The sequence below is a fragment of the Amblyomma americanum genome, chromosome 1 (assembly GCF_052857255.1).
Source record: "Amblyomma americanum isolate KBUSLIRL-KWMA chromosome 1, ASM5285725v1, whole genome shotgun sequence".
NCBI lineage: Eukaryota > Metazoa > Arthropoda > Arachnida > Ixodida > Ixodidae > Amblyomma > Amblyomma americanum.
This window is the reverse complement of record NC_135497.1, coordinates 12,058,861-12,086,342: the sequence shown is the minus strand read 5'-3', so window position 1 is coordinate 12,086,342 and position 27,482 is coordinate 12,058,861. Positions and strand designations below refer to the sequence as shown.

The 27,482-nt window shown below is 45.6% G+C and overlaps 1 protein-coding gene across 3 annotated transcripts in view; it reads left to right on the top strand.

Moving 5' to 3' along the window:
- The window catches only part of LOC144110102 (AP-5 complex subunit beta-1-like), a 100,168-nt gene that overhangs the window by 29,732 nt on the left and 42,954 nt on the right, over window positions 1-27,482 (top strand). For all 3 annotated transcript variants that reach the window (XM_077642928.1, XM_077642920.1, XM_077642935.1), the window contains exons 7-8: window positions 11,509-11,583; window positions 25,001-25,138. In XM_077642928.1, coding sequence (XP_077499054.1) covers window positions 11,509-11,583; window positions 25,001-25,138 — 213 coding nt within the window. The remainder of the gene's footprint in view (window positions 1-11,508; window positions 11,584-25,000; window positions 25,139-27,482) is intronic.

Here is a 27,482-nt window from a genome sequence, read left to right as displayed (position 1 = left end):
CAGCATGGGCAAAAAGGCAAAAAATTACATTGCGTCAAGAATTACAACTTCATGTGTTATCAAGGGTCTGTGGTCGGATAAACTCGAGAATGCAGCAGCAAATGGCCCGACAGGCCCTCCAGCCTGTAGCGTCATGACAGCCAGTCCACACCGTTGGCTGAAGGGCTTCCTTTAGGGGCATTTGCCACTGTGTCCTGGAGTTGTATCCAACTACAGATAAATGTCTACAAGGAAGTCACTTTGCAAGAGGCTATTCGCCGTTTCATGGTGAGACCCATGTTGATCGTGACAAAGACGTTCATCATAAATGCCGCTCTGTGAAATTTCAGCCAAATGGGTGCAAGGTGGGCGGTTGCTCCCCCCGCCCAACATTTCTCCAGAGGGGGCAGCCTCCTAGTCATGGATTTCTCAAAGACGCTTAGGATGTTACTGCTGTTAAGCACACTGGTGTTAAGCTTCATAGCCACTCGTAAATAATTTTTTTTCAGTAAGTCATGTCCCAACAGAAGTCGTTGATTCATGAGCATGATTAGGAGGTTTGAAACAGATACACTTAAACATTTTTTAATGCTGTCGATCACTCCTCGCATGTAAATCTTTATAGAGCTGCTCATTTTAATTTAAATGAATGCAGATGCTTAATTTCAGTTACGTGTTCTCTTCTTTCAAATGATGTGTTAAACATTAGAATACATGGTTAATTGTGTGGTATTTGCCTACACCGCTAAATAATTTATATTTGAATTTATTCTTGTGTGCTGTTTCGGTTTCATCAACTGAATGATGTCTGTGACGTAGAGTTGGCCTTTATGTCACCTGTGGCACAAAAAAAAAACTATAGTATATATGCTGATACGTAGCTTTAATCCACTACAACACAACCTCAAAGAGCTGCAATAACAACAAACGATGTATCAACAGTTGCACTTGAAACAGCAGCCAACGAGGGGAAGCACACAGCAAGGAGACACAACAGGAGGCTTACCAACAAAGCTGATCTTTATTTGGGCGCACTACACCACAGGCGAAAAGGGGGGGGGGGGGGGGGGAGAGAGAGAGAGAGAGAGAGAGGTAAAAGGGAGGAGACAGGAAAATAAAAACACGGCGCACAGAAACAGAAGTGGTCAACATCACTAGATAAAAGCGAAGTAACTAGCAAAAACATGTAAAAAATGGGAGGTGTAAAGTGCCAACCAAGATGAAATATTACAAGTGATAAAAAGAAAAACCAGCGTATGAAAACGTGGCTAAAAAAACAGGCGAAGCAAATATGCGAAGTAAAAAGAAAAAAACGTGTAAAACATCGGAGGTGTAAAGTGCCAACCCATTTGAAATGACACAAGTGACACAAAAAACTAAAGCCAAAATAAGAACATGTGGCTAAAAACCGGTGAAGAAATAAAGACAAAATAAAGAACAGTTAAAAAGGGGGTGCAACAAGAACTATCCTCTGTCATAATGCGGAGCGTTAAAACTTATAAAACTCTCCTAGGTATCTTTTTTTGTGAGGGCTACGGATGCAGTACTGATGCAGGATTCCCTGTTGTCATTGATCGCAATAGCTTCCAGTACGTCACGTGTTCACTGGTCGCTCTCTTTGACCAAGAAGGTAGGCTACGCAGCAGCTAGATGCATCCTGGTGGGCTCGCAATGCTTGCGGTGGTGGGACAAATGCACTGTGAGGTGCTGTTATCAAACCTTGCGTGCTACACCGCGCTTTCGTTGAAGCACCTACCCATTTGTCCAATATGCACTTTTCCACATGACACGGGGAACTTGCACACAACACCAACCTCACAAAACGCGTACGGCTTCTGGTGGCGCGTATCACACTTGGGCTCCTTGCTTGTGCTATTCAGCTTCACCCACATTGTAACAGCTTCTCTAGGCGCGGAAAGAAGAACAGAAACCCCACTTCTTGCGGCTACTTTATTGAGGCTGTGGGAGAACCCGTGTGTTTAGGGAATCACCACAATACGCTTGCGCGAGCTCATGTCCGTGGAAGGATTGTTGCTAAGGTCGTTTGAACTGGCTTTGTACCTCTGGAGCAGTGCTTCACCGATAGCTGAGATGAGCGATGCAGGGAAGCCGGCTTCTTGAAGTCTGGCGATCTGAGTGGTGAAGCTTTGACCCATTTGGTGTTCACATGAACGCTGAAGAGCCGAGGATAGGGCCGCAGTTGCTACCCCTCGCTTAACGATTTTTGAGTGACTGGTGTCGTACGGTAACAACTGCTTCCTAGCACGAGCTTTGTATCTGCAGCAGACGCGCTTGCCGCTAAACTTAAACACCAGATCGAGGAAACGGATACTGGGTTCCTGAGGAAGCTCTGTTGTGAAAGCAAGGTCGGGAAAACTGGCTTGGAAGGTCTCCAAAATGGTGTCCTTACAGTCACATGACTAGTTTGTGATTTCCTCGTGGCAGAGAATGAGGAAGTCGTTCACTGAATATCTGACGATGGCGAGCACTCTCCTGTCGCAAAGTCTGTCCTGCAGCTTCCTCCCGAACGCAGCGAAAAACAAATCACACAGGTGCTGTGCCACCCGCGAGCCGATGCAAATCCCGCTTTTTTGCATGAAGTGACCATCTTTGAAGCTCACAATCGTAGCCCTCAAGTAGGTACGAAGCAATTCAAGGAAGGCATCCAACATCATCCCATCAGCGTTTTGAAACGGAATCACACCTTGTTCTTCCACAGCCGCGCGGACGTCCAGTAGAAGGCTGGCATGGGGAACGGAGTAGAACATGTCCTGGATGTTTATAGAAAAACCGGACACGACATGTGCACCACGATCCTGAAGAAAGGCTGTAACAGGGGCGGAGTTACAGATCTTGAACGGGTCCTGCGAGCGCACTTGCGACAGGCGCTTGACCAGGAAGGTTGAGACGTACCCCTCTCAGATATAATAGCACTGAAGGAGACTGGGCTCTTGTGCATTTTTGCTGTAAAAAACACAGACAGCGCACCTCGTTTTGTTCCCTTCACTTGAGTGGCCAGCTTGTTGACATGGCTCAGTTCTAAGCGGTTGACCAGGTCCCTCTTTGCTCGCTTAGTTTGTCTCACATCAGCAGCAATGAAGTTCTTGCAGATGGCGTTGGATAGTTTTCTTCCATACGCCCCAGCGTCAAGGACGACAAATCCTCCTTCCTTGTCCGATAGGCACAACCTGAAGCCATTCGGCTTCAACTCCTTCGCAGTACGAGTGAAGCGCAGACTTTGAGACGAGGTGCTCCGCTGTCAGGCAGTACAGTCCAAACCCTCATTGATCACACGGCTTGAAACCTTCGGCCTCACTCTGTTGGCAGCTTGTCTAAGTAGGGCAACCTTGTCCACAGCGTGGGCCCAAGTTTGCGGTCGAACCAAGGCTGGACGCAGTATGGGTCACCTATGTATAATAATTTATAACGCTCATTTGAAAGAAGAAAACATGCAAGCAAAAATTTGACTTCTGCTGTCCTTTAAGTTTTAAATACCTTAATAAAAAACACCTTTAAATAGTACAAAAGGAAAATATAAAAAAATTAACATGAAATAAAAATATAACTGTATTGACCCCCCCCCCCCCCCCCCTTTCCACTAAAAAAAAAGTTCAGAGTCTTTGGCCAGATGCACAAATTGTCGTGAGCAGCTACTGAAGTTCAGCATTGCTTGTTCAAGTTTTCTAAGCTCTGCCACTCTTCCGTCAAGTGAAGCCCGTTTTCGTGGATGAAAAATCGTCATAGAATGCCTCAAGGTTTAGCAGCTGTCGAAACGTGACGCATGTCGACATCCACCCTGTCGAGCAATTCAGAATTGGCATCTTTGATGATAGCTATGAAGGAGGGTCATTGCCCGCTTCTGACACAATGCCACAGCAGTGATGACATTGCCCTTTGTTCTCTGTTCGAATATCGTATTGCCATTCCTCTTGATTCTTTCTCTGGAAAGTGAAGGGAAAGAATGGTTATTTGAGGGTGGTGTGTTTGGAACTAAAAATATTAGATGGGGCTGTTGGTTCAGATTCATTGAGACACACATCACTAAAAAAATGCCATTCAACATAAAATTACAGGATTTTTGCTGGTTTTTGGAAGGTAGACTAAAGGTCGCAACCTTTTGGCAGCTCTCATCTAGTGACGAGTGATGCGGGAACTGGCTTTGATGTTTTTTTCATTTCACTACCTCTACTGCTGGCCCCAAGCCCGCCTTTCTCTGTTTAATTCCATCTTCTGCAGCAAATAATGTGAGGATTCTGAAAACTGCTATGAAACATTAAAAAACTAGTAGATATGAGAAGACGAATGCCTTCGAAAGCACATGTAGCACAACTTGTTTCGATCATTGCACCTGTGTTTCACGTATGGGTGGTACATACACAACATATAGAAAGGAAAGCTACCCTCATGCGATGCATTTTGAGTTAGAGCAGTTTTAGCAATTTAATATCTTCTGTCAATACTTAAAAGGAAGAAGTTATAAACAAAAAGTATGCGCTGCTGCACAAAAAGTGGGGTTGAACCCTGTCTGGAAGCAGCTCAGAGAAGTTCCTTTAAATCATTCTGGTTCGGGTTCAGATCCAAGATGTTAGAAAAAATACAGGCTCAGTGGGGTTTCAGGTTCAGCCCTGGTTCCGGTTGGACACCTTGTTAGAATGCCGCAGTGGCTTGTCTGCAGTGCCTATGTGCAAACTTCCCCCAATTAATAACCATTTAGCCCTGGCGGAGGCAACACACCACTTTGGCCCCAGCTTCCTGTAGACGGCACCTCCAGCCTGACTCGACCGGAGGAAATCGGCAGTCCCCTCTTTCTGTCCTCTCCTCCATCTTTTACTTTCCTATTTTCTTTCTCACAACTGTCCTTTCTCCTATTCACTTCTTGGTTTTTCCTTTTTCTCTTGTGGCGAGGGTTAACCTTGTGTGGCCACCTATCCTGAGTTGTGTCATATTTGGTTATAGTTCAGGTGTACAGCTGGCGTGGGCAGGAGTTGCATTCAAGTTCCTGTCCCGTCCCCTCGTTGGGCTCCGTGGTGGGCGGCTGGCACTGTGACCAAACATAAAATCATATTCTATGGCTCCACCTCCTACACATAATGATCGCACTCTGAAGAGGGTGCGGACTGATGATATCACTGCCCACTGCATCAGGAAAACGAAAGTCATTTCCAAAATATCATGTCCTTCATAGTGAGGAAACAAAAAACTAAGAACTATGTCCCTGTTCCTAGTCTCAAAATGTCTAACTGATGCCATCGGTCCAGGCTACAAACTGTCAAACATTGCCCAAAGGTGACCCATTACTAGAACTAAAAGACATCGTCCAATACTGCAGTCTTTCCAACCAAGTGTCCATTGGGGACAACATTGTGTCTATCACTGCCCACCGATCCCTAAACACTGTCCGTGGTGTGATTTCTGAAACGTATTTCATCCACCTCACTGAGGAGGAGATGCTGGAAGGTCTCAAGGATAAAAATGTCATAAACGTACACCGTATGAAGATTAGGAAAGGTGACAAAGAAATCCGAACAAAACATATAGTCATGACATTCCACTGCTGCACACTTCCAGAGTCCATAGAAGCAGGCTACTTGAAAATAAATGTGCGCCATTTGCATCCCATATCCACGAATGTGTTTGAATTGTCAAAGATATGCACAAGGGTCACAGAGTTGTTGCAGTCACAAAACGTGCACTAAATGCTCCTCAAAAGACCATGCTTCTGATAACTGTGAAGAAGCAGCAGTGCACTGCGCAAACTGCGAAAGTGATCTCCCTGCATATTCAAAGTCATGTTCAAAGCTGCATATTCATAGAGATCATTACAATGAAGACAAAACAAAATATCACTTTCAGAGAAGTGAGACGACTCTTCCACTTGAAGAACACTTTCACCTTCGCCACAAAAACAAACTTTGCTGATGTGGTGTGCAGGGGCGGTGCAACACATAGCACTCCGGCATCTGCCTAGGCCACCTTCACCGAGCTTTTGACAGGGCCATCCATGCCTTAGGCAGGGACAGCGAAGGCTGCTCTGCCACCTCCAAAGCAGGGAGTGCTGGCCCATGGGTCAGCCCCTCGCAGGACAACTCCCCACCGGGAGAAGTCTGAAACTGAGACATCCGCAGCTTCGCGGTCCTCCAGCACCTCTGTTGAAGTGATGGATGTAACTCCCAGTTCGCCCTCTTTGCAGCGGTGGTACATGTCTGTTGAGCAAAAAAAAGACAAGAGCCCTGATATTGGGCTCAGAAAGGTAAATTCCTTCCATTCCATTCCCACCAGAAACACAAAAATGACTTTCGTGGTTCAATGGAACTGTAGAGGAGTGTTGAGGAATTACAGTGACATAACACATATTCTAGGGTCAATGTTATCTCTAGCTTTGTGCCTTCAAGAGACCAATCTTTGTCCGCAACATGTGAATATCTTAAAACATTATAAAACCTTTCGACGGGATCACGAGCAGGCAAATAGACTCTCGGGAGGTGTCGCAGTTGTCATTCAAAGCAGTGTCCCTGCTCGAGAAATCAAACTTAACACAAAACTTGAGGCAGTTGCAGTTAGTGTTGTTACCTACAAAACAATAACAATAAATTCTGTATATCTTCCCTCACATATCACATTAACAATCCAAGATTTAGAAGGCCTGATCGATGAACTCCTGAAGCCACATCGGTAGTTGGTGGTTTTAACGCTCACTCCCCGTTTTGGGGAAGCGAACGCTATGACTAGGGGCCAAATAATCGAAGATTTTATCCTCACAAATAACGTCTGTTATTTAAATATGGAAAAAGCCACATATTGTTGCCCCGGCTCAGCAAAAATGAGCTTCCTCAATTTAGCTCTCTTTAACGATATTAAATGGGATGTTTTAAATGACCCTCTGGGAAGTGATCATCTTCCTTCTGTCATGAGGCTTTCATCGTCTACTCCAGTCATCCCCACAAGACCACTTCGCTGGAAAATTCACCTCGCCCATTGGTAACTTTTTAGAGCAAGTGCCACTCTAGAAAAAGAATTGTGTCAGACCTTAGCATAAATGAAATTAATTAAAAGTTTACTACATGCATAATATTGGCCGCTGCACTAGCTATACCACTAACAACAGGACCTGGCAGAGGTAGGTATCCACGGCAGGATGCTGAACTGCTTGAGCACTTCTTTGCTGACCGCACATTCCGAGTCCACCTGGGAGCAACTCTCTCCATGACTTTCATCCAAGAGGACGGTGTACCCCAAGGGCGTTTTCTGAGCACAATGCTGCTCTTCATAGTAAAAATAAATTCCTTAGCTAAAGTAATACCTCAGTCCATAATGTATTCAGTTTATGTAGACGACCTACAGATAGCTTACACTTCCTGCAGCATATCGACGCATTGTTTCTTGTGCATTCTTCTCTTTGTCCCTCGTCGTTTTGCGCGGTTGCAATATGCACTCCCCTGTCGACCTGTGAGAGACAATTATAAATCACACTAAATAAATTGGCTGCTTGGGCAGAGAGAAATGGATTCAAATTTTCACCTCAAAAAACTAAGTGTTCTGTTCTCATTGAAACAGGGCCTACAGGTCGATCTGAATCTATGCTAGAACCAAACTGCACTACCAATTAAACAAGAACATATATTTTCAGGCGTCGCTTTTGACAACAAACACATTTCTACCACACATTAACAACCTTAAAAAGAAAGCAGCCCTTATTGTCCTAAAAGTGCTCTCATGAAAACGGTGGGGTTCTGATAGAGCATGCCTTTTAGAAATCTATCGCTCTCTGGTACGCTCTAAGCTGGACTATGGTTGCGTAGTCTATGGATCAGCAAGAGCATCCCACCTTAAAACGATTAGACCCTGTTCATCACCTTGGTCTGCGCCTATCATCTGGAGCACATAGAACATCCCTGGTAACCAGCCTTCACAATGAAGCTGATGAGCCCGCTCAAGAGCATCGAAGAATCGCACTGACATGCACATGTCTTAAAAATCCATTCTCTTCCGAAACATCTCTGCCATCCCATTGTCACCAAGTGCCCATCCAAAAGATTATCCAACAACAAAGCACATTTTATCAGGCCATTATTACTATGCTTTGAAGATAAATGCGAAGAGTTAGCTGTACTAAATACTCTGCCTAACATTGCATTGAGAGAAGACCATCTGCCGCCAGGGTACAGCCTCCTTGCAGGATTTAGGTATGTATAAGTATGTAGTATGTACAAGTAACTGAAAACTTTCCTAGCAGGCTGCTTTTCCTCCATTTCTCTTAATCGCTTCTCAAATTCTATCTTGCTGGTAGCTTCCCCGCCCTCGAATGATGTCTATCCAATAAAACCTTGTATCCCCTGATCTGGTGTTCTTCAATGGGCCCCCAAAGCAAGCTTACCTTCACGCTTCTTAATTTCCAACCTTGTTTAAAACTCTGATCTTATGCACAGGACTGAATTGCTGAAAGTCAGATTAGGAACCATCATCCCTTTCCAAATCCCTCTTACCACTTTGTAGCTATTGTAATTCCACTTTGCCCTATTTTTCATCTCAGCTGCATTCTTGCTACCTTTAGTTGTTACATATTTTTCTTGCTCCGTTAGATACTCACCACCATGATTTATCACATCCCAAGACCTTATTTATCCGCTACCTCTAGCGTAATCTCCTGTATCCAATGCTCACTGCCTTCATTATCGTCAAAAATCATGAATACCGATTTTTCATTAATAACTTTCGCTACCGTGCCATAGGCCTTCGGTCATATATTACTGCTTTAAACCTGCCGCCAAATGTTTAAGTCGACTCTCCTGGACAAGCTGCTCCACCTAGTTTGCTTCTGTAAAGCTTACTCTTTGGTTTCAGTTTTGTTTTGTTATTTTATAACATGAGGAAGTGACGTGAAAAATGAAACTTTGACTGGTCGTAGCCTGCCAGTCGGTGATCATGGCATCCGTTTCGCTGCGCGCTCCTCAAAGGTGAAAGGCTACATCGAGCACTTTAGTTGGTTCTGATGCATTCTTTTTTTATTTTTTTTTAGAGCAGCAGTGGTGAGTGAGGCAACGATGGGGAATGATCGGATTTCTGTTCCTTGGTCTCAGAGGCCCGGGACATCAGCGTGTGCTAGCATGTGTTTCGTTTACCGTTCACATTGTATTTTATGTTGTGCACTTTATTTGTAAATGATGAGATTGGCTTTATTTGGTGCTTTAGAGTCTTCGCTACGTATTGCCAAGAAATTTTACGTAATGTGCCAGCAGAATTTTGATTATGGTGACGGCGAGGAAGGCCACGGCCCCTTTTTTCATCTGTAGAACCCATTCGCTACCAACCGAAAAAAAAAAATGGAGAAAATGAGGAACTGCAAGCTCTGCTATAGAAAAGGACAGAGCTCGAAACAAGTGTAATGTGCAGCACATCCCATATCTACCTCCATTTCATGTCCTCGCACTACTGTTTTCACTAGTGGCTTAGCAGTCATAATCTCCAACTTGAAAGGGCACGGGAAGTGCGGTGCATGATATATGCAGCTGAAAATAAAAATAATGGTAGCTAAGAACATGTGCAACGTTCTGTATATTTAAACGCTCTTGTAATCAACTGGCTCAGCGCAGCACCTTAGCTTTTTTTTTGCTTGTATTTTTTTGTGTTACCAGCATATTTAACCAATAATTTTTCTAAAAGTTTTGCGCGCACACCTGTGGCGTTCTTTTTGTTGCGAAGTATAACCAATAAGCTGCAGTTTGATATATTACAATGCGCAGTGAATGTGGCACTTCTTGAAGAAATAATTTTTAATTTAAGACACTCAAAATCGGTCATTTATTCATGGTAAGGAAAGCATTAAACTTCAAGCCTAATCTCTCTCTGTACTACAGATGTCCATCTGTTTATGGTGCATGATAAGCAAGAACACTGCAACAGTCGGCTTCCCAATAAGTGCAAGGGGGCGAAGCATCTGAAAACGGCATAGAAATTTCAGCTATTTTAACTGTTGCTGTCGGCGGATCCGAATTTATTGTAAAGTTGAAGACAATGTTTATGTAGACTGCATTATGCGAGCGCTGTGAAAAAAGCTGGTCAGACCTTGTGCTAAAAAATGCTAATCGACATTTTTATGAAGTGAAATTGTCAATAAATGCCTTTGTACCAGATACATTTTTCAAAATTAACGTGGTTTTGATTATATGTTTTTCTGGATAATTAATTTTTCTCTGAATTACTGTTAACAATGTATCAGCGAGGTTCCACTGTACTTCCTAAGTACGAGCTTTCTAAAGTTGCCTTGAAATTAAATGTTTCACTAAATAATTCATTAGAGTGGGCTGAAGTGCAAAAAACGCTTTGTGCACTATGCGATGTTTACGCATGTTGAAAATCCTAGGTGTCCGAAATCAAAGGAGTAGGGACACCCAATTTTTTTTTCTTTTTCTGTGGAGGGGTGCAAGAGACATGAATATGCATAAATCACATGGAATTTCCTTGTGCCTGCTAAGTAATTTATAATCCAATCTCTTCTCATCTTTTGGTTTTGGTTTCAACAACCAAACGGTAGCTATGATGTCGCAGATGAGTTGAGACATCGTTGAAATCGCATGAGGCATACAAAAGTTGCTATATACTCGGTACTTTGTTGTTTTAATTTACTTAGTTTTAAACGACTCTTTAAGGGGGGACACTGCTCTAAAGAGTGAACTGTTAAACCACTTGCCCGATTTCATTAAAACTTGCGGGGCTGGTTTATATCACTGCTGAAACCACCTCTGCCAAATTTTATTATTTGGTTGGGGGGCTTTTTTGAACACTAGAGTGCTGAAAATAAAGTGGGGTAATTTTCGATCTTGCGAGACCATTTTTCTCATCTCCTGTTTTTTCTGTAACTCAACTTGGGAAAACTGTCATTGCAATATTGCTTGATAATAGTATTGTAGCAGGCTTTGTCGAGCAAAATTTTCTGGGGAACACAACTGTGCGTTCAGTTTGTCTATTTCTTTTTTTCTTACTGAAAATGACTTCTAAGAAATGTTGCAAAATGAAAAAGCAATGTCATTGTTCATATGGTAGCGTTCTTTTAAAATATATGAAAACGGAGTCAAATATTTCCACATTCCCAAGGCCACACAAAACAAAAAAATTTGGAAATTACGCGTATTTTCCAAACGAAAGTTTTCTTAAGCAAGCATAGTCATGTTTGGTATAAAGGTTGTATAATGTGCTTCATACTTATTCTAGAAAAATTAAATTTGGCAGAGATGGTCCCAGCAGTGGTATAAATTAGCCACACAATTTTCAATGAAATTGAGTAAGTGGTTCAAAAGTTGACTCTTTGGGGTAGTGTCTCCTCTTAAGCCAACTTGCTTCAAAAGCCAGCACGGCAGCCATTACATTACTGCTTTGTATGCCTCAACCTATCCTAGACGTCAAGACACCGGTTGGCTGTTGAAACCGAAAAAATCTGAGAAGAAGAATTCGAAGGTGTTTAATCTAGAGCACTCCATTGTGGCGTATCTCGTGACTTCTGTGCAGCATGCTCTCTCGTTCTTTTTTTTACAGCTGCTGAAGCTCTGCTGTTCGCATTTCTCATCTTGCTATGAGCTGCCCTTAGTCCACTTGATGCTGAGCATGCAGGTAGGTGCCCCTTTGAAGCGTGAGGGTTAATTTGCTTACTACTACATTTGTACCTGTAATAGTTTGGTTTGGTTTATGGGGGTTTAACGTCCCAAAGCGACTCAGGCTATGAGAGACGTGTACCTGTAATAGTGTGCTTGTGACGAGGTTTATTCACATAAATAGACCCACTGGGTGTTTTGCTGCCCTTTGTGCTTTCTTGCATAACAGTTGGATGCTGTCTTCTTGGAGAACAGGGCTCAAGTTTTGTTCACAAGTGCCTTAGTGCGGAAGGTATTGCACTCCTTTGAGTGTAACTTTGTTTCACCAGATTGCAGTGCTATTTTCAGCTGTTGTATTTGCATTACAGGGCATTACGTTAGTGTGACTCAGTAGCTTTCACATAACAAAGCGCTTGACAAATTTGTGATGAAAGGGGGGGAGAATAATGGATGATTTTTTGTGTGGTTAGCCTTACTGTAACTTGAAATCCTTGAAAAGCCTAACTCCATTATCAGGAGCTTTGGAAATGTTCCGCTTTTTTCTTTAATGGCGGTCATGAAATAGATTGTGATTAAAATGACCAGAATTGTCAATAAACAAAAGCATCTACAGTATAATCTTGGCGATACGGTTGATACAAATTTCACGATGATACAAATTTGTAAAATTTCCCGGCTGGAGTGCATTGTGCACAACGTGTGGAATTTTGGATGTTCTGAACACTCTCCTCATGAATAAGATCAGCGAGCTCCGCCAGGATGTCAAGGGTCATGTCGTCATGTCGCCAGCCGCCGCGAGGACAAGGCAAATGGACTGAGGGAGGCGGTTGAGGAAGAGCTCTTGAAGCAACGCGGCTGCGTTTCTATGGAGGCGAAATTCTAAGGCGCCCGTGTGCTGTGCGATGTCAGTGCACGTTAAATTAAGATCCCAGGTGGTCGAAATTATTCCGGAGCCATCCACTACGGAACCTCTCTCTTCCTTTCTTCTTTCACTCCCTCTTTTATACCTTCCCGGTTCAGGCGTCCCCTGATATACGAGACAGATACTGCGCCATTTCCTTTCCCCCAAAACCAATTATTATTATTATTATTATTATTATTATTATTATTATTAACTCTCTCTCGCGATACATTGGATGATACAAACACGCTAGCCGCAACCGCTCCCTCGAGCTTGAAGCGCTGCACTCACATCGGCGAAATCGCGATCTAATCGTGTGGTACGCACCACGAACAGTGAGTGGCGGTACGCGTCCCTCGCATCACCGAGATTGCGATCGCTATTAGTGCGGTACGCACCGCGAACAGTGAGCAGCGGTGCACGACCGTCACATCGCCGAGATCGCGATCGCTAATCATGCAGTATGCACCGCGAGCACTGAGCGGCGGTGCGCGGCCCTCACACCGCTGAAATCCGCTAATTGTGCGGTGCGCACCTCGAGTAGTGTGGCAGCACGGCCGTGAATAAATCCGGTCAGCCGTAAACAGATCTGCTTGCGTGCATTTTCTATGATATTCTGCACATGAATTTTGTCCATTTGGATGATACAAAATTCCGGATGATACGAATTTTTTCGCGACTCCATGAGATTCCTATCACCGAGATTCTACTGTATCTTAGTACATTTTTTTTGTTTTCTATAATAATTCCAAGGGCCTATGTTGACATTTTTCAGCGTGTGGGAAGCTTAAATAAATAAAAAAAGATGGTTTTGATGAGTTCAGTTAGATGAGTTACTTAGGCAGACTGCTGAAGGTGATTCCAGTCAATTGTGGCGCAAGTAAAGTGTGTCTGTTGAAATTTAGCGGTAGAGGAACGTGGCAGAAGGATGGCATGGCAGTTGCTGTTTTGAGCATGTTACTATCTAGGGGTGAAGAAATGAACGAAAAGTGGTAGAGGCAAGGCTCGGCTGTTTTGCTGCAGCATTCAAGGGGCGGAGGTGTATTTGGGATTCTAGCATGATGATGCTGACACCAAGTGTTTATTACGTGATGAATCTGGTGGCTCAGTATTTCTACTAAGCATGCAAAAATTTCTCTTGAAATTTATGAATGGTTGACATGACATGCCTGGCCACGTTGAGGCCATTTCTTTTTCTGTCCGGTCTAGTTCTAGCCATTTGTCAGCATGACTTTGGAACTGTATTCTGGCCTTAAATGAAGTTGGACCATTAGGCAATAATATTGTTATTTTTCTCATATTCTCCTTGATATCCACACACACGCAAAAAAAAGATAATGGTTGCAAACACTATTCCAAAAAATTCCTTAGTTACGCAGTTTTTCATAGAAAGCTCTTGCCTTTAGCTGTCATCTCTGAATGATAACTTTTTACTCTGTAGCATCAAAAAAGGAAAAATGACATTCAGTGTACTAAATCTCAATTGATTTAAATGGCATTTTCTAGTGTTGGGGGGTATTCCTTGCAGTCCTGGATTACTTGGCTACCAGTACAGTGACAATATAGGCGCAGTACATATTCTTCCGAACAAGCATGATTGGTGGTGTAGCAGTATAACAGCAGCAGTTTAAAGAAAGCTTGCATACTATCACATTCCAAATGTGTGCTTCTCGGTTTACATATGTCTGCTTAGGAGGGAAGTGGGCACAGCTCAGTAGCACAGAGATGGAAGGCTTTTAGGAGGCGCAACTCTGGGTGCCCATGGCCGGCATGGGTGACCAGAAAATGTCACAGTGAAGGAGGGAAAAGGAGGTTGGTTTCTGTGGTGCGCCGTAGATGGTGCTCCTGCGTGGTGCCCGCAAAGGCATCGTGGTGCTATGGCCACTCTTGAGGGGAGCGCACGCTTCCCTCGGCTATGGCGGTGCATGGCGCGGTTTCGTGCCGGCGGAGTGTGAGACGAAAGCAGTGCGAGAATACGTTTGCATGGTGTTACAGGGAACACCTCATTTCACGATTTTGGATCGCTGGTAGGGTCTAAAGAATGTTACCGTTCCAACCGGTTGGCACCTAGGATGCTGGCTATGTCGGCATAGACATTGAGCTTGTAGCTGCGGTTAAGCTAGCCAGTTCACTTTTCTTTTTTCCAAAAGACATTGCACCATTCCCTGTTAGAGGGGCCTTGAAGGAGGCTTTCCTGTAAGGTTGGTCACGAGGAGCGAACCCAGCTGGTTCCTTATGTCCCCTGTGTCTTTAGCTGCAAGAGTGCCACAACGCTGTCGCTGCTAACTAATTGGGCTCTGCACTGTCACTGACCGGCCTTTTTTTTAGCTCAGTATGGTCTGTTGGGAAAGTGCCCTCCCATCCCTGCAGAGGAGCTTGATCTGGCTTAGGAGGACATGCGAATCAGCAGGCTGTGGTGTACGTGTTGCTTAATGGCCGATGGTACTCTTCTCTTTTACTTCTTCAGCAAACTTATTTGAATGCATGTCTCTCATGGTTCCTACATCCTGTCAAGATAAAGCTAAAATCTTGCATGTGTTTCATGTGCCTCTAATGAATTTCCTTCACTGCTGTGATTTGAAAAACGCCCAAGCAATTTGTTACATGCTAAAGGTCATTAATCTGCATCTGGAGTAAAAAGGACAGCCGTCTCGCACGGCACTGGACTGGGCAGTCGAATTAAGCAGACAGCACCGGTGACTCTTCCCAGTTGCAAGAGGGAGGAGAGTTTTGCCTCCTAAATGCTTCTATCTCTGTGACAGTAGTCATAAGATATCTTCACCATGTAATTTAATATGTAATTGAATATTGAAAATCAGACTGCTTTCTGACACAAAAACAGTTTGAACAAAATAAATTGGTGATTTTCTCTTATGACTATTTCAACACCTGACAGTGCAACACTGTTTGTTCGTAGCCCATTTTGAAGGTACCTGGCCTGTGTAATGGATTAGCGTAGTTTGTTGTTATTGGTATGAAAGGGGGTCTAGAGGTTGTCCAGTTTAAGGCAGGATATGGTTGATGTAACAAATCCTGAAGTGGTAAATGAGGGAGTTGCAGTGGTGGGAATGCTGCACCAACCGTGCCAATTACTGCCATTGCATTAAACCTGCTACTTACTGCTACAAATCGATGTTTCGTGATGAAGTTGCGCCTGTGCTGTGCCAAAATGCTGTTCCAACAACCAAGAGCCGCAGCGAATCGGAGGTGGCAGAAGCATCCGCTTATTATGCACAGGCATGATTCTGGATACCTCTTTCACGAGAAAGATTACTTTCCACCCATTTCACTTTCCAACCTCTTATTACGAGCTGTTAGTACATGGCGCGGCAACACTGCCAACATTGTCATAAATCAACACGTTGAACGCACATGCAAAAAAGTGCTTTTGAAGAGACTTATGCAGCATTAAATTTTAGTCCTGTATGATTTACCAGGCTTTTGCACTGCACCAACACATGTCCCTGTAGCGATTATCAGCCGTGGGAGGCCATCGCTTGCAGGTTCATGAAACTAAGACAAGATAGACAATAAAACTAAGAAGCCAAATTATAATTAAATAAAAGAAGCAAAAACAAATACAGGCCAAATAGAAAAGCTATCACCCAGAATTCAACCCCAACCCTCACACAACACTAAAAACAGGAAAGACTTGACCAAGTCGGTGAGCATTCCTGGCAAGATGCTGCTGCAGCTGGGAAAGACACTGGTTGGAGAAGCACGTCACAAGCGCCTCGGCACAGCAACGTAGGACTCTTGCGGCAGGCAGAGCGGAGGTGGAACGCAGAGTGACACCACGAAGATTCAGGAGTTGATGCACCAACGGCCACGGGAGGTCGGCAGCTGGTGGAGTGGCATTATGCACCCCCGGGATTAAGATCAGAGCACGGCAACACAAGGCGCAGGAGGTCTGGTGTTAGTGATCCAAGGGAGGCCCACAGCAGCTGCCACCTCCACACTTGAATGCCTTGTCTTCAACTGTGCTGCCTTCCTCAGCACCTCGTGTTCCCGACACGTTCTTCCTCGTCTTCTCTCTCAGGCCACACTTGCGCCCGTGCCGTGTGGCTTGGCTGGCAGGCTCCCTAGGGTAAATGCATGATTGCAAGTAAGGTTTCGCACACATTGCAGCTGGTGGCTTGATTTAATGGACTTCATTCACGTTCGCTTTAACAGCACCTTCAGTTCCAAGCTTCTGGTTTGTTTGTCCAGTAGAACTATGTTAATACGAACTTTCAGGGTTTATATTACGTGATGGCAAGCAGGTGAAAGCAGGACTCCATGACAGATGGCGATGGAATGATTTAATGGCGGTGGGCCTAGCGCGAGCCCTCCGTGCCGCGGCACTACCCACTTTGTCATTTTCTAGTCCGTGACACTACCCGGTGCTGCCGAGCAATCATCCCGATCACGCGAACTAGAAGAACAGCCGTGAAGACGAAACATAGAACGTGACGATGGGCGTGACAGGAGGGATGAATACAGAAGAGAAGAAGATGCAGGGCTTGCCGTCACGATGAAAGAGATGAGCAGATCATGATCAGATGAGTGCTGGTCCAGGAAGCTTTCGGGCTGTGCGTGCGTCACCTTGAGCCGACGGCCAAGGCCCATGAACACACTGAACGGCATGGGCAGGGGCTGTGTTCAAATATGTTGGCGGCTTCTATGGTCGGTGGGGTCATAGGTTCCAGCTACGGCGGCGTCGTCATGTCGTCGTGTCTTCTGGTCGGGTCAGGGGACGGGGCTGGGGTGAACGGCGTGGTCGTTTCTGGTCTGGTGGGCTGGGGCACTGCCGGGCGGTGCGGACAGGAACACACAACCGATGACCTCGGCACACATAGGACGCCGAAGCTCGAGGACCAGGATGGGGATGAGCTCCGCATCTCCACCAAATGTTAAGTGACGGCAAGCAGGTGAAAGCAGGACTACATGACAGATGGCGATGGAATGATTTAATGGCGGTGGGCCTAGTGCAAGCGCTCCGTGCCGTGCCACTGCCCACTTTGTCGTTTTCTTGTCCGCGACAATATAAATAGGAGTGACTGATTGTGCCCTGAGTTTTTGCATTTCTGGGTGACCACGCGAGCGTGAATTACAAACCCTTCACGATGGTGCATGGTGGCTCAGTCAGCTACTGAGCTGAAGGACCCAGGGTTCAATCTCTGCCACGGTGGCCATGTTTTTTGACAGCGGTGAAACAGAAAAGGCACCCGTGCGCTGCAGAATGTCAGGACTTGCTTGTGTCCTGTCTCTTTTTTGGGCTCCATGGTGGGTGGCTGGCTCCGTGGCCAAATAGCATACATTTTATGGCTCTTCATTTTTCCCAAAATGAATGCTCTCTTAAAAGAGGGCAAAATGAAGCCGCTGACTTTTTCCCCAAAAAGTAACATTCTCCCAAGTTTTACCTCACATAGTGTATTAGAAGGAAAGTAAGCTAGAATCATTTCCCATTCCTTGTGTCAAGGTGCTTAAGATATGCCCTGGGTCCTAGCTACAAGGTATCCAAAATGGCCGTGGCGATTTATTGCTCGAACTTCGGGACAGTGTCCAATACCCCAAACTTGCTAACATTGTATCTATTGGGGACATCTCTGTCTCCGTCTAACTCTTTCCTTACCGTGCCATAGGCCATGGGTCATATATGACCCACGTTTTGAGCAAGCCATCAAAAATTCAATTCTGCACTCCTGGACAAGCTGCGCCATCTAGTTTGCTTCCTTAACACCATCTCTTTGGTTCAAGTTTTGTTTTTTCATTTTATAATGCTAGGAGGCGACGTGAAAAATAACTCTGACTGGAAGTAGTCCATCGGTCGGCAATCATGGCGTCTGTTGCGCCTTGTGCTCCTAGAAGGCGAAAAGCATAGCGAAAAGCTAACTGAATACTTTTTTTTTTTTAGAGCAGCAGTAGTCAGTTAGACAACCATGTGGAATGGTTGGGTTTCAGTTCTGACAACCATGTGGAATGGTTGGATTTCAGTTCTGATTGCGAGACTTCATCTCAGAGGCCCGTGACATCAGCATGTGCACGTGTGTGCTCCGTTTTGCCGTTGTCGTTGCATTTTATGCAGTGCACTTGATTTGAAAATGATGAGAGTGGTTTTATTTGGTTCTTTAAGGCCTTTGAAACATACTGCCAAGGTATTTTACTATATGCACCAGCAGAGTTTTGATAATGGCAATGTCAAGGAAGGCTTTTCACCCATAGAACCCAGGAACTGCAAGCTCTGCTATAAAGAAGAGCACAAAGAGAATTAAGACACACCCCACATCTACCTCCACTGCTTTCTCTAGTTGGCAAAGGCCGCGGAAAGTGCAGTGTATTATGTGCGCAGCTGAAAGCCGCAAGAATGGTAGCTAAGAAGATGTGCTGCATTTTTTGCATATTTTAATTTTTTGTCTAATCAATTTCTGTTTCAGTGAATCCTCTTATTTTTCTTTTGCTTGTATTCTTTTTTTTGTGTTACCAGTATATTTAACCAGTAAATTTTCAAAAAGTTTTGCACACACAACTGGCATTTTTTTCATTCGGAAGTATAATCCATAAACTACAGTTTGATATATTGCAGTGCACTTATCACGTCTTGAAGGAATAATTTTTATTGTAAAACACTCAAAATCAGTCATTTTTTCTAAGTAAGAAAAGAGCTAAGCACACTGATCTCTTAGCAGTGTCCGTGCGTTATTTCAGAAAATGATGTATGCATCTCACCAAACAAGAAATGCCGGAAGGGCTTACCAACCAAAATGTCATAAATGTTCGGCGGATCAAAATTCGAAAGGATAACAAGGAAATAGGTATAAAACACCTAGCCCTCACGTTCAGCATGTGCGTATTGCCTGAAACCATCGAAGCGGGATCCTTAAAACTAAATGTAAGAAACTACATTCCTACATTCCTAACTTCCGGAAATGTTTGCCGTGGCCACCAAACTTGCGTGAAATGCGCTTCGAAGGATCACCGTTCTAAGAACTGTGATGATGTTGCGCTACACTGGGAAAACTGTGAAGGAGAGCACGAAATAGCCTTAAAACTAGGCATTTGTTCTTTTCGTTCCAAGTGAATTCGAAGCAAGTAGTAATTATCTTCGAATAATTTCTAAGCAAATATTTCAAATACTTATGGCACACAAAAAGGGTTGAATGGCACAAGAGACATTTTCAAAATCATCTATTTTTCGAACACGCAAGGCCATTACCTACATGAAAAAAATAGAATGCATTGAAGCTGTGCCAACTTTCTGCAAAAATGGCCATGGGAAATTTGGGGAGCTGACCTGCATTCAGTGCCGAGGTATCTGCAGGGTGTAAATGAAGGGGCTCAAACTGCTGCTCTAAATTGCGGTTGCATCATTTAGCGGCTGTTGCTTTCAAACTTTTAAACAATGACTCCATGACACTACGCGCCTGGTGGTCCTATACAGGAACACTATGCGCGCCCAGCGCCACCTCGCACCAGGTATCGGAAAAGGGCACACATCTCCGTGTGTCTTGTGCTAGCTCCTTCATGCTCACACTGTCATGCTTGTTTAGCGAAATTCACACAGAGAAGAGTGGCTGCGAGAACTGCAGTCAGCTCAGACTCAATCTGCGGAAGTCAAGAGCGCCATGCGTCCTCCGATTAGAGATTTAGCATAGCGTGATCCACTTCTTTGGGGAGCCACTGCACCTGCGCAGATCGCCCTGAGGACACCACAAGGCGGCAGGCGCCGGCCAGCTCTTTGCACGCCTGCCCCGTCCAGACCAATCAGCACATGGAAGCGGATCACGCTATACTAAATCTCTCTATCGATGGGCGCCGCCTTGCCGGTTACGGCACATGCACACTGTGGGTAGCGCGGCCGCAGACACCTGGAAGGTACAGAGGGGGGCATCGCACTTCCGCCTGCTCATGTTTGTTGCTGCGAGCATGCACAGACCGGCTCCAGCATACGCGCAGCCAAGCGGCGCAGAGTTGGGGCTTTGAATGCGCGCCTGTGTTGCAGTGCCATCTTGGAGGGGGTGCGCTGAACCAAAACCACACGCAGTATGAGTTCCAGAAACATTATTTGCTAAAGACGTATACTTAGAAATTTTGAATACCAAACATTTGGATTGAATTGAATATCGAATACTTTACTGTTGGACCGAATATTCAAAATTATCGAATATTCGCACATGCCTGCTAAAAACCAGGGCAAACATCAGTTTTGGAGAAGCATGAAGGCGGCTTGCAGTAACGTAGAGCGAATTCTCCTTCACTGTAAAAATGAACTTTGCCGATGTAGTGCGTAGGGGCAATGCATCGCATCAGCTGCCGGCACCTGCTGAGGCCACATGCAATGTACACCCTTCTATTTTTTTAACATGAACGCGCGAGCGTTGACTGCCCGGCACTGCTGTGCCGGAAGTAGAAGAAAAGGAGAAAGCGTGCGAGGCAAAGGCATGCCCACAATTCCTGCTGCTGGAGTAAGCTTTGTCTGCTAGGCTGTTCTGATTAGTGCGAGGCAACCCCTGCCCATCATTGGTTGTTACGCATTGGAGGCCCAAGAAGCAGTTGTTTTTATCCACTGCATATAGCGTGGGTGTTCCTTTAGAGAGAATACTTTTGGGAACAGTTGCATTCGCTATTCACAGTAAACTGATTAAAGAGCAGCCTCGAGGTTGCCGCGTTAGTTTCGTTAAAGCAAAGGCTCTCGAGAGACTGCCCGCAAATGCAAGCTGGGCTTCGAGTCGTGCTTGGAACGCTACGCGCTTGCATCAGTCCAGAGCCACAGACGCGCAGCAGGTAGAATAAGAAACAAACGCTTTCCGAAATCGGCTTTAATGCTTGCTTCTCAGGGGTTTGCACGAAACAGTGCACCCAAGCAGATGACGCTAGCTACATCGGCAATGATCGGCACTCATGCTCATTCCCTCTCCTCATTTCTGCTCAGCTTCGCCTCGGCACCGCTGCATCTTGCAGTCGACACTCGTGCATTCGTGTTAAAAAATTGGAAGGGTGTACCTGTGACAGGGCCATCCACGCCGCCGGTTGGAGCAGCTAACAATACTCCACCACTCCCAGAGCAGGCTGCTCAGACTCCTGGGCTGGTGGGCGTCAAGGCCTCTTCCCACAGGTTGAAGTCTAACTTGAGCGCCCACATCCCTTCTGCATGGTCATCCAGTGCCTCTGAAGAGGTAATGGGCATGACTCAAGGCAGCCCTGTGCCGTCCATGTCAGACAGACGGCGGGACTTCTTGGATCAGTCAAAAAGTAGCCCCAACTTCTTGGGCTTGACTGTCCGCCTCATCTGCGGAAGGTGGTTAGTTCAAAACTCAGTGCCGGCAACCCACCGGTAAAAATTGGTACAAGCGTCCCTCAGCCCGGCGCCCGACTTCCTTAGGGGTGTACGCTTGGAAGAGGCTCCACAAACCCCGCTGCACCCTGCAGGGCAAAATCAGTTTCGAACACCACCAGCCTGCAAAGGTGGTTCGTAATTCAGTTAAGAGTTCAACGGAGTGTCAAGAGTTCGGTGCGCTCTACGAGAGTACAGAAGATGAGTCTCAGTCGTTGAAAAGAGTTCGGCACTGCGCCAACAGAACAGGTGGTTGGTTTGAAACCCACCGCAGGACACCCACCGGTAAAAATGGGTACAAGCCACCCTCGCCTCGCCCGTCTTCTTCAGGGGTGTGTGCTTGAAGGAGGCTCCGCAAACCCCGCTGCGCCCTTTCGGGGGCAAACGCAGTTTCGAGCACACAGCCTGCAAAGGTGGTTCATGTTTGACTCCCAAGTGAAGAGTTCGACTCAAAGCTCGTGCGCTCTAACCAGCGTCAAGTTCAACACTGCGGTAGTAAGCAATTCTTCGTCAGAACCAAAAACTTCAGAGCATCACTGCAGTCCTGGGCAAGTCCGGTTTTTCCGGCTGTCCGACTTTGTGAGAAGATTGCTTGCACATCTTCTAGTGTTGCATCAGGTGAGAGGTAAATACAGCTGACAGTAAATAAACTAACAACGTGGGCAGTTAGAAATGGTTTTGTGTTTTCTACACAAAAGTCAGTAGCTGTTCTGTTCTCGCTTAGAAGGGGACTACACACTTATCCCACTCTTTATCTGAATGAAGTTTCACTACAAGTAAAAGATGAGCACAAATTTTTAGGAATAACTTTTGACATAAAATTCGCATTCCTACCACGCATTAACACCCTCAAAAAGAAAACTTCTCGATCCCTAAATATAATAAGAATACTCTCATGAAAACACTGGGGCTCCAATAGGACATGTCTTTTACAAATTTATCGCTCTGTAATACGCTCTACCTAAGATTATGGTTGCATAGTTAATGGGTCAGCGAGACCATCGTACCTTAAACGACTAGATCCAATATATAGTTTAGGTTTGCGTCTTTCCACCGGTGCATACAGGAGCACGTCACGCATAAACGCTGTATGTAGAAACCAACGAACCATCACTTACAGAGAGAAGAGCCATGCTCACATGCTCATACTTTGTAAAAACCTGTTCACTGCATAAACATCTATGTTACCCTATCGCTACAAAGTGCCTTTCTAGAACACTATTTAGGTCTGTTCGATTACCTTGCACTGCGTGAATTAGTTCCAGGCAGTTCAGAAAAAGTGCACTCATGCAGCGCCAGTTCAGCAGTGCAGGTGTAGCGAGACACTAGCACCAAACTAAAGCGAATGCCAAAGTGCAGGTGGTGCAGGCCTTCTGCTAGTCTTCGGCACTTCGCCTCGCCATTTTGCCTGTTGTTCCCTGCCCGACTCTCTGCCTGCGCTTGAGCTGAAGAGGTGTCTGTAGTGTGCAAGCTTGCTAATTTGGTGCGGAGAGCTATGGATTGTGCTGCATCAACTGTAGCCATCGTTCAAACAGCTGTCGAACTGATGGACTCCGACAGCAAAGACGAAGAGTTCGATGATGTTGTTGCAATTCTAGCCCTGAAGCTGACTAGGTTGCGATGCAACAGAATTTCGATTTTGAATTTAAAAGGCTTTTCCGCCTATTGCGTGACACATTTAGCAGACTTGTCGCAGGGTACATGGCGTCACCATTTTTCCTGAACACGACAAGAAGGCGTCCCGGTGTTAGTGCAAAAAAGACATGGTTGGTGGTTTTGTGCTACTTGGGTGGACAGTGCAGCATGTACTCCCTGGCCGACCGCTTCGACCTAGCCGTGTCGACCATACACAGTTGTGTCGAGTGAATCTTGGATTTTCTAAACAGCGTGACCGCTGAAGTGATTGCTTGGCCAGATAGACAGAAGGAGGAATGCAGCAAGGCCGGCTTCCTGGCAAAAAGCGCCGGCAAGGGGCCTCAAAACACCATAGGACGTATTGATGGCTGCCACATCGAAATCAGCAAGCCGACAGAGTCGCCACACTCCTACTACAATCGTAAGAAATGGCCATCCATTGTCCTACAAGCTATTGCCAATGATAGGAACAAATTTCTAGACGTGTTCATTGGCTTCCCTGGCTCGGCGCACGATGCAAGAGTTCTGTGTGCAAGCACATTTTTTGCAAGAGGCCCTGACCAAGTGCAGTAATGGCCATCTCCTTGGAGATTCAGCTTATGCTCTCCTTCAGTGGCTTTTGACACCATACCGGGATAATGAGCAAACTTTCCCGTCGTGGAAGAAGAAATACAACAAAGTGCACTCGCAGCAAAGAGTTGCAATTGAAAATGCTTTTGGATTGTTGAAGCAGCACTTCAGGCGGCTATATTTTGTCGATACTGCCAGCATAAAGCAGTGCGTCCTAATTGTCATGGGTGCGTGTGTTCTACACAGTCTGTGCAATGAAGAGAAAGGCTTCTTTGATGAACTGCAGCACCTGCCTCAGCACGAAGAAGTTGGCAAGGATGAGGACACTGACACCTTCATTGACTGTCATGTGGCAGGTTTCAGCAAGAGCCTGCGAAAAGATATGGCACAGAAGCTGTGCTGATGTTGTGAACGTTTTTGAGTGCTCACATTAAGCACTTTTTGTTGTGGGCATGTGTGCGAGCAGTGTGGATTAACAGTGTTTAATTAAACAGCACATCTGTTTTTGATGCCTGAAGAGCTTATACAGTGATGTCATGTCACTTGAGTGAATTTTTCTTTTTTGACTATTCCAACTATTCTCAGCATTAGTCCGTGTGCCTATGCTCAGTATAGACAGCTACATCACATAAGGAAGGAGCTAAGTTCTCAATGCAGTCAGACTGTTGCTGAAGTTTCGTGCAATTAGCCAGCGATGCAATGAACAAAGTGCAAAAACATGCACTAGCTATAAGGCAGAAACCTGCATGGATTAACTTGAAGTCTGTTACAAGTCATATTGATCATGATTGTACCTTATCTTATTGCTGATCTTATTGCTTGTGTGAGGGTGTTTGCTGCATTTGTTCATTCTAAAGCTGCCACCCCTCTGTGGCAAGAAGCGCAGCAAAGTATTTCGAGCTTGAGCATGTGACTGTATATTGTTTGTTCACCTTTAGGTGTGCTACAGAAAATGTATTGAGCAACGTGATCTTGGCTTATTGCCTGTCTGCTTGATGACTGTGCATTGAAATGCAGGGCGAAGCCTGCAAGGAAGCCTGGTGGCAAGAGCTCTGGCTGACGATAGTTGAGCAGCTGGCCGACAGCCTGCACCACCCTGAGAGTTGGCAGGCCCTGAAGGTCTCGTGGTTGGGATCAGTGCTGCGCCAACAAACAGTGGGTAACGCATACAGCTTCCTTAGGTGTGCTTGTGATGCTTGGAGTCATATGGGTATTACTTTTGGCTTCTGTTTGTTACATTTATCGCACTGCAACAGAGGGAATAGCTGTGAAGAATTTGGTTATAGCAAATGTGTGATCCCAGTGAAAGCCATGTGCATGACTGAAGGTGCCCTGAATGTGCAGAGAGCTATAGATGGGCATTGTACTGTACACAGAACAACTATTCTGAGTGCTTGTCAGCAGATATGTTTACATTATAATGCACACTTGTCTTTTACGGAATTATTTAACAAACTCAGCACTCCTGCAGTGTAGGTGCCATTGGAAGCCGTTGCTACCACTGTGCTCCCACATTGCCGGCTTTCCAAAAGATGTGAAACGATAGGTGTGCTCTGAGCAGACTCCCAAGTTGGTGGATTTGTCAAAACCAGATTTCTGCCCGCAGCAGCCAGACAGCTCCCAAGTTGCTCACGCTTTTCCATGAGATTTCTTGTAGTTTTGATTTAAATGCGCATTCTGTCGTGCATGTATTTAACTAACTAAATGCATGCCATAAAATGTTGTTGCATGTTTATGTAGGCCCAGAGGCCCATAACAGAGAGCATCGAGAAAACTTGTAAGGGGGAAAACTTGTACCTACTGATGCCAAGTGTTGTGTGTACACTCATGGGACTGCCATTTGGTCAGGTCTGACATGGATATACTTGTGTGAGGGCCACACCCCTAACTTGGGAGCCAGTAATTTGAAAAAAAAAAGTGAGCCGGAAGAATTGTGCACATAGTTTTTTTGCATGTGGTACGTTCCACTGGGAGGTATAGACAATAACTGCCTGTAACACCCAGTACAACTACAGATGCACCGCAGACCAGTTCTGCCTGGAACCGCAAACACACGGTGCCTCAGCACTGCTAATTCACTGGAAAGGGCTGAATGTATGTTGCACAAAAGCTAGAATGGGGTGCACCCATGTTTCGTTCAGCGACGCAATGCCCTCCAGGCGGAATACGCACTGCAGTGGTGCACCGTTCACTTGGTGTTGCTAGGCCTGGAGTGCTCCGCATCAAAGCGGCAGCGAAAGTGCTTTGGATCTAGTCTGTCATAAAAAGTCTAACCTTGTTACCATTTAATATCACAGAATAAGCTCACATTAAAATCAACGTATACTAATTGATTTACACCGCAACGGTGGCCAAGTGGTTGAGCATCCGCCTCGCATGCGGGAGGTGCGGGGTTTGATCCCCTGTGCCGCCGGGTACCCACCGGTGATACAATGGGTACAAGCTTTCTCCTGGCCCGGTGCTGAGCTTATATGGGTTGAAATGCTTAGAAAATGAGTCTTTGACCCCACCTTGAGTAGTCGAAAAATACCTTGGGCCATGGCGCTCTTTGGCCACAGATGCCCTTGCGCCATAAAAACCCATCATCATCACTAATTGCTTTTCGCATGGCCTTTGAGAGAAAAAGCAGGCCAGGCAAAGGTGACCTCACACTGATGGCTGCAGGTTGCACACATGGAGCACTGCTCTGAACCGTTGGCCAAGGCATCATTTGGGAATTTTAGCACTGTCTACGATGAACACGGTAACTGCGACCATACGGCAAATGTGGCTAGGCTAGTTTAGTAATGGGTGGTAATTAACTCTGGGCAGTTAATTTGCACTGGTTATCAGCTGCCTTGAAGGATTCGCCAGGGCTGCATTAACTCTTCATAAAAATGTGTGTCTCAGCATAAAAGGGGGTGTCCGCAGAGTCGCTGCCGGGATAACCGAATATTCGTGGTGGACAGTGTGGGCATGCATGGGCTCGGGCTGCTCGGAGTGCTTATTGCATCTGATAGCAGAGGGGAGGTAGGAGTCATTAAGTGAGCCATCAAGTGCATAGAAGAGGAGGCCAAGTTGGGCTGACTGCAGGGCTTGAGGGTCTACCGTCCCAGTTATTTGAGCCTGGTTGCTTGTGGGGATTGCGCCGTTGGCCGAGGCGAGAGTACAGAGCCCGTCTCTGCCCACTCTCTAGTAATTCAGAAGGGTGGACCTGGTGTGGATGCTGCACAGAGGAGCAAAACTCCAGTCGGGGCAACATGAAGGCAGCAGAAAACGGAACACATCTGGGCCGCAGGACTTCCACCACGACATGCGAAATTGTAAAGAAAAGTCCGAGCCTGAGGTGAAGACCTCAAGAATGGAAACTGTCTGAACAGCACTTACTGCAGTGCCTGACAGAGTATAATCAGATGAAGTGACATTTTTGCTCTCGTGAAGACGTATCACTCAACACTCCTGAGTTGCTCATGGTCAGGTGATAAGCCCACTTGCAGCCCTCCTGAATATAGTCCTGGAG